The sequence below is a fragment of the Ctenopharyngodon idella genome, chromosome 8, assembly GCF_019924925.1.
Source record: "Ctenopharyngodon idella isolate HZGC_01 chromosome 8, HZGC01, whole genome shotgun sequence".
Lineage (NCBI taxonomy): Eukaryota > Metazoa > Chordata > Actinopteri > Cypriniformes > Xenocyprididae > Ctenopharyngodon > Ctenopharyngodon idella.
The window spans coordinates 7,651,643-7,663,888 of record NC_067227.1 but is presented as its reverse complement, the minus strand read 5'-3'; the positions used below and the strand labels follow the sequence as shown (position 1 = coordinate 7,663,888).

The 12,246-nt window shown below is 36.6% G+C and overlaps 2 protein-coding genes across 5 annotated transcripts in view; one reads left to right on the top strand and one right to left on the bottom strand.

The window, feature by feature from the left end:
- The window catches only part of LOC127517645 (glycerol-3-phosphate acyltransferase 4-like), a 34,497-nt gene extending 33,186 nt beyond the window's left edge, over positions 1–1,311 (bottom strand). For 2 of the 4 annotated variants that reach the window (XM_051903584.1, XM_051903582.1), the window contains exon 1: positions 941–1,148. The gene's annotated coding sequence lies outside the window, so the exon portion shown is untranslated. The other 2 variants (XM_051903581.1, XM_051903583.1) reach the window with 2 other exon arrangements.
- A 4,071-nt stretch (positions 1,312–5,382) lies between these two features.
- Positions 5,383–10,727, top strand: LOC127517754 (C2 calcium-dependent domain-containing protein 4C). Its single transcript, XM_051903836.1, has 2 exons — positions 5,383–5,469; positions 8,821–10,727. The coding sequence occupies exon 2, from the start codon at positions 8,835–8,837 to the stop codon at positions 9,999–10,001; it is 1,167 nt and encodes a 388-aa protein (XP_051759796.1). The 5' UTR covers positions 5,383–5,469; positions 8,821–8,834; the 3' UTR covers positions 10,002–10,727.
- Positions 10,728–12,246: the final 1,519 nt, after the last annotated feature.

The following is a 12,246-nucleotide window of genomic DNA, read 5'->3' as shown; positions in this document are numbered from 1 at the left end:
TAGTCTTTACAAAGTGACATCGCCAACTACTGGCCTGACAGCAATATATAGAGTTTTTAGTCGTTTTTGCGGATTCATGAGAATGGGATTGTTTTGACAAAGTTGTCGTCTGTCTGCGAAAAACGCAAAGGAAAAACTTTTCCGTTTTTAGTACACTGTTGTCGTGTAAATGTAGCTAAAACTTTTTTTTTTTTTTTGGTAACTGAAACAAAGCTGAAATAAAATATTTAAATAAATTTATAGATAAAGGAAATATCAGATTATAAACTTAACAAAAATTAGAACTGTTGCTTAAAACTTTAACAAAACTTAGAAAAGTTGACTGAAATAAATAACTTAAATGACTTAATAAAATTAATTAAAGCTATATAGAAATATTATATATATATATATATATATATATATATATATGTTAAAACGACAAGTACATAGCAACATTAAAACTTCAACTAAAATTAAAATAGAAAAATATAAAAGCTAATTCTAAATATACTAATAAATAAAATGAATACTATAATAGTATACAGGCTAAATAATACTGTCTGAAACTGACTGAAGAAAATCTAGATACAATGAAGATTTTTACAGAAGTCATGAAAAGAAAAGACATACAGTTATTTTTTGTGCATTGCTTTAGGTTAAAAGAGATGTGTGAGTGACATTATATTTTTATTAAAATTCATTTCATTGGCTGTTTTACATAAAACTTAAATAAAATTCATAGGGAAATTATTTTACTTGTCAGCTAAATATGACATAAGAAACTATCAATATTATAAACCTAAAATATCAATTTGATGTTTAAATCACATTTTAACGACTTAAAAAATTCTTAGAAATGTAGAGTACAACTAATCAGTTTCAATAGTTCTCGACTAGTATTATCCAATATATTTAAGTAGTAATAGTAGTAATGAAGTACAATTACTCAAGTACTTACGCCTCAGGTTATCTGTTGTGTCGCTGTTAAAAAAATAAAATATTTGATCCACTAGATGACTTTATGAGTAGGTAATCTTTGCCAGCTAAAGCTTTCGGCTAGTTGGTTGATAAACAGGCAGACCAGCGGATCGGCTGATTTTTTACCTATCATTTTACACAGACATGCCGCTCATCCACGCATCACGTGTTCTGGTATCTATAGAAACACTTACTCGGCGCTTTATGGAGCAGCTTCGTTCTCAAGCTGAAGGCGCGTCCTTATCGGGCTCACCCGACACCGGCAGAACTGTCACGGAAAGGATGCAAAACCGAAGATCCGCATATCGTGAGTGACGTACAAACTGACGCGTGTCTGTGACCGTGACCGCACCAGTAAGGGAGTAACGGATTTACATGACGGATACCTTCCACAAGGGGCGCATCGAGGCTCAGAACACTCAATCGCCTATTGAGGCGCATTCAAATTCCAGGATGTTTTTTGTCTCATTGGAGAAGTTTGTACTCTAAATCTAATCATTACTTTTACCGCATAATTCCAAGGATTTGTCTATGTCATTTAAATTCTCCCTAGAAGTCGTTAAATTTTTTTTAAAAACATTTAGCTAGTAATCACAAACAAATATGATTGGTTAATCCTGAGAAGCGCTGGTAAAAGTAATACGTTGTATGTGATCACGCTCTCTCTGCTGCTTCCGCTACAGGTTGGAAAATAATTCATTTTAACAATAAAACTGAGAAATTCCAGTAGTATTTCGTGTAAAATAGACAGTGAAGAAATTAAATAGAATAATTATTATGTATTAGTTTTCTTACCAATTACAGGCAAATTTCGAGCCTCTATCCCCTATCAGAGATGGTCTTATTATTTGCCTCTACCATTTACTATTTCTAGGGTAGCCCGAGTTAAAAGTGCCCTCTAGTGACCCCCTTTCTCAAAAACAACTTTTGAATCTTAAATGTCTAAATAGCTTTAAAAAGCAAAAAAAAAAAAAAAGTTTAAAAAAGTAAAAAAAAAAAAAAAAAAATGTTATCCCTGAAGAACATTAAAGGGATAGTTCACCCAAAAATGAAAAAACCAAACCTGTATAAATTTCTTTGTTCTGTTGAACACAAAGGAAGATATTTTGAGGAATGTGTTAAACTGAACAGTTTTGGGGCACCATTGACTTCCATAGTAGTTTTTTTCCTACTATGGAAATTAATGGTGCCCCAAAGTGGCCTAGTTACAAACTTTCATCAAAATATCTTCCTTTGTGTTCAACAGAACAAAGAAATTTATACAAGTTTGGAACAACTTGAGGGTGAGTAAATGATGACAGAATTTTCATTTTTGGGTGAACTATCCCTTTAACAAAAACAGATCAAAAAGCATAAGAACACTAAGAATCCACCAGGTGGTGCTGCAGGACTGTATTCAATGATAATATCAATTGGAGTACAATTGCCATTGTAATTGCCCTAAAAAGTCATAATGATGTTAAATACCATAATACCTTTGGTAATAATCCACAATTCAAAAAAATTTTCAACTCATCAGTAAAAAAATGAATACTCAAATTGTTGTGTGAAACTGATATGTTATATATATATATATATGCTGTTTTGACTTGATGTTTTCAGTAATTTATTGTGAAATCATAACCACTTTCACAATGATCACAGTAGAAAAAAAAAATTCCTAAGGAATTGCAATAATAATGCATGTGATTATCAAAGCTATACATATATGTGTGAGGTATGTAAACAAACGTGCCATATATGAATCAGTGAAAAACACTAATAATAAACATAATTTCTGTCATGACAACTTTTGGAGTGTTTGGCATGGTAATGGATATGACAATGTTGATATGTTTGGTCTGGGCGGAATGCAGGCCCGGCGCCACGAGGGGGCAAAAGGGGGCATTGCCCCCTCAGTTTCAATTTGTCCCCCCTTCACCCCCAAAACGCGAATGATTTTAACAATATATTGATATGATATTGAATATTTTGAATAATAAAGGAAAAATGAAATAAACGCAATACACACCTGTCGTAGTGTGGCTGCATGATGCGTTGCCATTAAAGGTCACCTTAAAACGGTCGCCTTCGTGTGTCCTGGCGCCAGCTCTGGAGGAATAGATCTGCTATGCTGCTGCTGCTGTTATTGCCTGCTGCTGCAGAGCAAGTACGGAACTTGCTACTGCCAATACATACACAACATGCTGCTGTGAGCAAATAAGACATGCTGCTGTACAATATAGCATACATGAATTACCTGTAGCCGATCTATACAGGTGGAGCTGGGGAAGAAGGAGGGTTTCTCAGGGGCGCGGAAAGTGGGGGGGTGCTGCAGGACCCAGTTTTCACAGGATTGTAAATGCAATGCAAATTTTTGTTCATTTACTTTTATTCATTTTCAGCATGTAGTAATTTATTTATTTATTTGTAATAAACACTTTAAGTGGGCTATTAAAACGTGTTATTTATATGTTAAATTATGTTTTTTAAAACGTACGCGCAGAGTGTGACGTCATTTTGTGACCGTTGCAGTGTGCATAGAAATAATTCTACTTCTCAGCGCAAGTCCACTTTCGGTGTTGTGTAAGGTAGGCAGGCTTTTTGTGCTCATTTTTATTTCCTGTCGCTGTGCAGGATCTTTTATTGTATATGACAGAAACAGCTCAATAACCCTTTTATTTAAAGACTTAATCTATGTCCCATAGTCGGGCCCGTTGCATTACGATTGCAAGCAATGCCAAAAATGTGATAAAAGTCAAATGCTGTTCAAACTAGTGTTCTCATCAATACGCTTGTTGTACTTGTTTTGACGTGTTTTAGGGGCCGTTCACATGTCACGTCTAAAAACGTGTGGAAAGTGCGGCCGCCGGCTTTCCCCTCCTTTCCACAATCGCTTGCGCTCATGTGGCGTCTGTCGTTGAACAGAACTGAACTGCGCTCTCCACGATGATGAGGAAGTATTCGCAAAGGTTTAATTGATTTCTAGCTCTTGCATTAGCTTTACTACTAGATATACTTATGGAGATGAGAACTAAATCCCAGCCCTGTACAGCTATGATCAGCTATTCGGCTGAGCTTTCGATGTTGTTAAGGAAACATCATAAAAAAAAAAAATAAATAAAAAAAAAAACAGCACCCCCAACCTAAAACGTCTTCCAGCACCCCTGGGGTTTCTGAAAGTACTCTGCAATTGCTACAGCAGACGACGACCAACTATTTGAAGGTTAAGCTGCAAACTCATTGGCTACTGATACAGCAGGAACCAATCAGCTGTGCCTTATAAAGAATGATGTGATTGCAAAGCAGATTGATTTAAGGGATAGTTCACCCAAAAATAAAAATTATGTAATTAATTACTCACCCATGTGTCATTTCAAACCCTTAAGATGTTTGTTCATCTTCTGAACACAAATAAAGATCTTTTTGATGAAATCTGTTCTGAATATGAATGACAGTCTTACAGGTATAACGACATGAGGGTGAGTAATTGATGACAGAATTTTCATTTTTGGCTGAACTAACTCTTTAAGGACCAGCCTGCGCCATCTAGAGTTTAATGACAGAACTTTGTTCTGCTCAAAATTATTAACTCATTTTTTTACGTTTTTAAAAGAAGTATCTGATGCTCACCAAAATATGATATTGTGAAATGTTATTTCAATCTAAAATAACTGTTTTCTATTTTAATATAACTTAAAATAGAATGTATTCCTGTGATGCAAAGTTCAATTTTCAGCATCATTACTCCAGTCTTCAGTGTCACATGATCCTTCAGAAATCATTATAAAATGCTGGTTTGGTGCTCAAGAAACATTTCTTATTATTATCAATGTTAAAAATAGTTTTGCTGCTTAACGTTTTTGTGGAAACTGAGATACATTGCTTTTTCAGGATGATGTGTCCTTGCTGAATAAAAGTATTAATTTCCTTTAAAACTTTGATCAGTAATAAAAATAAAAAATCATATTAGAATTTTCATTACATACAGACTGACATACAAGAGAGCAAATTTTGTGTATAAATCCACCCACCCAAATCCTGACGTCAACCTTTAATCAGGAAACTAGTTTCAGATCAGCTGGGAAGCAGGACTTCTGACCTCTACATGAAGGCGAAACCGGAGAACACAGCCTGACCGGACTGTTTTCTAAGGAAAGGTTAATCTTTGAAGTGACACAAATGATGTCACTGTTGACCTTTAAATGTGAGAAAAAGAAAAATATATATATCCACATCCATCTGATCTGAGAACAGTGTGGCTCTCTGTGATATAACTGTTTTGGTGTAGGTTAGTGGCTGTGAGAGCTTGTCTGAAACCAGTTGTGAGGATTTTAGATCAAAAGGAAACCATTCGTATCAGGCTACACACAGAGGAGAGAGAGGCAGCCTATAGGACAGAAAATATCCTGTGATTGGCCACTGTGCATTAAAAGAAATGATGAACAGACCAAACTGAACACTAAACTTACACATTCACCACAGAAGTTAATCACAGAAGAGCAACTCCACTACAGATCATCCAAACAGGTAAGGACAGAAATCATCACAATATAGTTCACAATTTGGAAACAGTTCACTATAATTTGTTGACATGAATTAATGCATTAGACATCATAAACTACCAATGAACAATACTTTCACAGCTTTTATTAAGGAAGGTTGATATGTATTTCTATATTTACTTGTAATACACAGTTAAATTAACATGAATGTATTATGAACAAATATGAATTAACAATGAACAATTTATATTATTAATAACATTAATGTCCAAAAGTTTGGGGTAGGTATTTTTTAATTTTTTTAAGTCTCTTATGCTCACCAAGGCTGAAATATTATTACAGTTTAAAATAACTGTTTTCTATTTAAATATATTTTAAAAATGTAATTTATTCCTGTGATGCAAAGCTGAATTTTCAGCAGCAATTACTCCAGTCAGTGTCACATGATCCTTCAGAAATCATTCTAATATGATGATTTGCTGCTCAAGAAACATGTCTGATTATTATCATTGTTGTATGTTTTAATATTTTTGTGGAAACCGTGATACATTTTTTCAGGATCCTTTAATGAATATAAATTCAACAGCATTTGACAATCAGTACAATCAGTAAAGGAAGTAATCGTAAAACTTAAACCTTCCTTATGTCCCTATGATACAATACACCCTCGTCATTTGAGGCAAATAATTGACATTGTGGGACCGGGACTGGTGTCCCTGCTAAATAAGTGTCTGCAATCAGGGTCCGTCCCGGATAGTCTAAAAATGGCTATGGTCACTCCAGTTTTAAAGAAACCTTCACTGGATGCATCTGTCTTAGTTGGTTTAAATCTTTTTTAACAAATCGAAGTTTTTCTGTTAAAGTAGGTAATTTCACTTCCTCCTTAGGAAATCTAAGTTGCGGTGTTCCTCAGGGTTCTATTTTAGCTCCCACCCTTTTCTCTCTTTATTTACTTCCTTTGGGCTCCATCTTTAGGAAACATGGCGTTTCTTTCCATTGTTACACAGATGATATGCAAATCTATCTGCCTGTAACGAGGAAAGATAAGTGTGCTCTACATACTCTATCAGTGTGTCTGGACGATGTTAAATCATGGCTTTGCAAAAATTTTCTTCTCCTGAATACAGATAAAATGGAAGTTATTGTCTTCAGCCCTTCTGTATCCAGAACACAAAATCAAATTGATCTTGAGTCATTAAATTCGTTTATCTCTCTCCATGTAAGGAATCTGGGTGTGGTAATTGACAACTGCTTGAAATTTGACAAACAAATCAGCACTGTTGTTGGTTCAAGTTTTTTCTATCTTCGTTCTCTTTTGAAAATTAAATCTTTCCTTTCGGAGGGCTCTTTAGAGACTGCAATCCATGCCTTCATTACATCTCGGCTGGACTATTGCAACTCCCTGTATTACGGTATCTCAAAGACCCAAATTTCTAGACTACAAGTAGTTCAAAATGCTGCAGCTAGATTTCTGAAGGGATGTAAAAAATTCGATCACATTACACCCCTCCTGAGATCTCTACACTGGTTGCCTACCCATTACAGAATTGAGTGTAAAATCGTACTACTTGTTTATAAATCTTTAAATAATCTAGCTCCTTCTTATCTGACTAACCTACTTCACCCTTACACTCCGGTGAGAGGAGTAAGATCGGATGGCAAACTGCTCCTTAAGATCCCCAGAACCCGCCTAAAGACAAGGGCTAATCAAGCTTTTGAAGTGGCTGGCCCCACACTTTGGAACAATCTTCCTAATTCTATCTATTAGAATGGCTTATAGTTTATTTGAGTTCAAATCATGCTTTAAAACTCATCTTTTCTCTCTGGCTTTTTGTATGTAATATGTATGTATATGTGTGTATATGTATGTATATGTATATGTATGTATATATGTATGTATGTGTATATATATATATATATATATATATATATATATATATAGTGTGTGTGTATATTTCTCTGCTTTTTGTTGTTTTTAACTGTTTCTTGCATAATTTATGTATATTCTTATTTTTTTTTATTTTTGTACAGCACTTTGGTCACCCTGTGGCCGTTTTTAAATGTGCTCTAGAAATAAACCGAACTTGAACTTGAACATTTATTTGGAATAGTAACATAAATGTCTTTCATTTAAAAAACAAACAAACAAACAAACAACTTTGAATGGTAGTGTAGATTAATAAGTACTGTAACAGGTTTATATTTGTACTTCTACTATTAATATTTTATTATTGTATTTTATTTTATTTTATTGTTATGCGTTGTTGGTTAAAAGTTTATAAAATGTGTGAATAACAGACAATAACTGTCACTGCAATTCAAGATTTTATCTTGACTGTGAGGTTGGGGGAACTGCAACAGTAAATTATGATTAAATTATATAATAAGAATTTTATTACTTTTGTTTCTTTAAAATATGTGATGAACATTATTTCATTACAGTGTCTAGTTGAAGATTGTTGTTCACTTATCAGTTGATGGATATATTAGTGAAAATATATTATTCAAATAATGCTTAATTTACTTTAATATTATTCCAACGATCAAAAAGAATTGGCACCATTCAGTAAAAATGATATGTATTATACTTCTTGTCAAACGCAATATAATGATCTGGTTGTTCTCAATATAAATGTATTAATGGTACTATTAGGCACAAAATGTTTCTTATATTTGTTGTAGTGTGTGACTTATGAAGTTAAGCTGGTTATAATAATTTGTACAAGATGAAAGATATTTGTTCAAATGAGGATTATAGAAAAGGTCATGTTGGTGTAAAATGTCATGACTATTTTTTTATTCATATTTTTTATCATAGGTGCATCTTTATTTGTGTTTTATGCACTATTTTAAAAAATAAAAAATTCCAACAAGCACTTCAAATACCTGGATTATACACTTATTTAACCCAATTAAACAAAGTGTGGAATGGTGGACACCTCATCCATTCAACAGTTGCAGCTTAATGACAAAATTCTGCATGACGTTTGCTGGATGACAAAATAACCTTCAATAATAACTTCATACACTAGACAGTAGAGTACATAGTGCATAGTATAAGTGTATAGTGTGTAGTACAGTATTTGGGTCACAACTTATAGCCGCTTTTATAGAACTTATAGAACTCAACCAATCAGCATGTCCAGTGCCCATGTCCCACCCCCGAAAGTTCCAGAACGTTGGAAAAGTACTACCTAGCGAGCAGGTACTTTCTGAGGGGGAAATTTTTACCCAGAACTTCATTTAGACCCTGGTCCCTGTGGTCGCTAGTTCCTGGGGAAAGTTCCTGCGGTGGAAATGCGGCTTATGTCTGACAATTGCTTAAATAGTATTTAACGTGCATTAACTTTTTAAAACTTTTTTTGTTGTTGTTCAGCATTATCCATCACAATGTGGATCCTTCAGAAAGTACAGGCGGGAGCAGAAAGCCTACCAATGCAGATTAATCACCTTATCAGCAAAAATAAAGAGGAGATTTCAGCCAAGACCAGCATCTTCAATAAACTGCACAGCAACGTCCTCACACCTGATAAAATTCCTGAATTTTTTCTGCCGCCCAAGCTGACCAAGCGCTGCCTCATGGCAGACACAGAAAAAATCGTCCATTGTCTGAATGAAGAAAAAAAAGTTTCCATCAGCTCAGCAAAAACATCATTGTCAAGACATGGTACTGCCCAGTCACTGAGAGCGAGTCTAAACAAATCTACAGCAGCCTTGAACAAACTCAAGCCCATCCCATATTCACTGAAATGCTACGAGTCTGGTTTATTCGAGAGTCCGAACACGCGTCGCAAAGAGTCTTTGTTCCATTCGGCACTTACTGGTTACACACTGGAGCAAATGACCATCAAAACACCCAAATTTTCCTGTAGAGCAGTCCTGAATATGGCCAGCACAGAGAGTGACACGCCCTCTGCTGACTCCTCCCCTTATTCCACTCCTCCACCAATCAGAAGAGATGATTTCACCAGCGAACAGTCATTCTCTGAAGATCCAGTTCAGCAAGATATTTGTGCCTCTAAATATGAGAAAAATAAATTTCACTCCACTCCTGACAAAAAGTCAAAAGTGTATCCCCGAACTAAAGTTATTCAAACGTCCCGTTGCACCAAACTAGCCCCGCCCATCGAGTGCCCACTGGACATGCTGCACTGCCAGGAACGCTTCCATCAGGAGCACGTGCTTCCTCTTCCTCAGAGAGGCCGTGTGCGCATATCTGCCTTCAGGTCCAGTGCAGCCAGGTGCTCTACGACAATTCGAATCCGTGTAGTCTCTGTGGAAGGCTTGAGAGATCCTGGTGACCCTCGACCTCTGACCTGCAGCTTGACCCTGAGCCTCACCCCAGGCAAGCTGCAGAGGCAACACAGTGCCATCATTAGGAACTGCCGTAACCCTGTGTTCAATGAAGACTTCTTCTTCCAGGAGCCAGAGGAGCAGCAGGGCAGTCTGGGAGATCTGGCCCTCAGACTGAAAGTTCTGGATAAGGCATCAGGACTGGGGAGAGGGGTGGTGCTGGGAATTGTCATCAAACCTCTCTGTCAGCTACTGCCACTGTGAGACACAAACAAACAAGGAAACATGCTCCAGATTTGTAGTGTCATTTTGACTATAATAGAGCCATAGTTCTAAATTAGCAAGAATTAGTGCTTTTGAGCCATGAAGGATTCTATGCTATGCTGACATCATGATCAAAAATGGTCTGGTTTATTGATATCGCAAAAATGATTTGGTAAAAATTGTTGTTCAGCGTGAAGCACCTAAAGGCTGAAACACACCAAGCCGACACTGACGAACTAGTGGCGAAGAAAGCAGACTGCAGGGTTGGCTCATGTCGGCAGCGTCTGGGTCCAAAGTTGTCCTGACACACCAAACCTACGCTCGACACCCGACGGCCAAGTAGCATGTCCGTTCTGCGCCCACATAAGAAGAAATGCCTTTCCGTACCAGCAGGTGGCAGTAGCTGAACAGCCAATCAGAATGATCAGATGGCCCGACTGACCAGCAAGCTCCGACACTGATTCAACATGTCGAATTGGCCGAAAAAAAGTCAACAAGGACCAACTTCAGCCGACGGTGTGGAACACACTGAGAAAACTTAGTCGGCCGACGAACAAAAACTGCCCGACGGCTGACCATTGGCTTGGTGTGTTCCGGGCTTATAAGGACATGGTGATAGAAAGGAATATGTATGGAACCCCTAAAGCGACATGGTGATGAAATAAAATATGATATAGGGGCAAAAATTGTATGTCAATATTTTTGCGTTCTCTCGCAAATGTTTTGCGTTTCCCCATGAAACTTTGCATTCGCTCGCAAAGTGTTTGCGTTACCAAAGACTATAGATATAGAAAGACTGTTCACTCCTTGTTATGAATGGGAGAAACTGCAACGCACAATATGGCGGAATACATCCCGCCTTCTAAGAAAAAGAGCCAATCACTGATTGATAAAGTCATTGCCGTTAGAAGCTCCGGTTCCCAAAGAAACCTGAGACTTGCACTTAGGACTGCACATTCGCATTGGCTCGTCTAGCCTGAAAAATAAACTTTAAACGCTATTTGAGCATAAGAAACAACATTTATGGGACAGTTCATGTCAGATTTTGTTGCTGGTGTGAAATATGTTTTTTAATTGTGAGTTCTCCAAGCAGTTTTTGAGATTTCAGGATTCTCCCATTCAAATAGATAGGACTTGGTCTTGGATGCCTGAAATAGCTGCCCGGAGGCGTTGCAAATATGGCCACTGAGTGAACAGACTTTCCTTGAAAGGGACTTTGGCGTTACCCTCTCGTTCTGCAAGACAATGCAAAAGCATTGAAACGTATTTTTTCCTCCCATCACCATATCCCCAAAGCCACTTGAAGGCAAGCCTACAAGATTAGCAAAAAAAGTGTAACACCTGCTAATGCTGCGGTATGCAGGGAAGGAGACCAGAGGCCGTTTTTTTTTAATGGATGTCAATGGAGAGGCTTTATTTCACTAAATAAAATGCTTTTGTAGGAAAACGGCTTATCATTAATGATTCAACAGCCAAGCTTGTGTTGCTTTTATTGTGTTGTGAGTCAGTGTCTGACACTGATGAAACTTTTAAATAAACATATTATAATAGTCTAAATATCTCTGGATGTGGATTAAAGAGAAAACAAGAGAGAAAGATTAATAAAAGTACAGAAATAATATAAAATCCCAAAGGCAAAATTTAAAAAGATTTAAAATTTTAAATGGCAACCTCACCGCTATAGATGCTGCTAAAATTTACACACTGTGGGACCTTGTTGTTAAAGTTTCAGTGTATACATTTTAACGGCATCTAGCAGCTAGGTTGCAAATTGCAACCAACGGCTTAGTCCACCCCTCCCTTTCGAAGCACATAGAGAAGCTACGGTGACCGACACAAGACAAATATGTTGTTGTCTAAGACAGCAGAAAGTAACCAGTCAATCAAACAAGCTCTGTAGAGCAGTTTGCCCGTTTAGGGCTACTGTAGAAACATGGCGGCGCAAAATGGCGACTTCCATGTAAGGGGACCCGCGGTGTATGGAGATAGAAATGGCTCATTCTAAGGTAATAAAAACATAATGGTTCATTATGTTTATACACCACTGAAAACATAGTTATGTATATTATATTACATTTCCCTCAGTAGATCCTTCTAGATATTACAAACTGGACCTTTAACTACTATGTACTAATATTTAAATTAATCATTTGATACAATGCTCTTATTGTGTACATGCATGTTTTACATTGTATTTATATTTTAAAAAATACTTGCATGTAATTACAGCTGTAATTAATCTCTG

Excerpts from the sequence above, each read along its gene's own strand:
- LOC127517754 (XM_051903836.1), top strand. The coding sequence starts at position 8,835 with ATGTGGATCCTTCAGAAAGTACAGGCGGGAGCAGAAAGCCTACCAATG.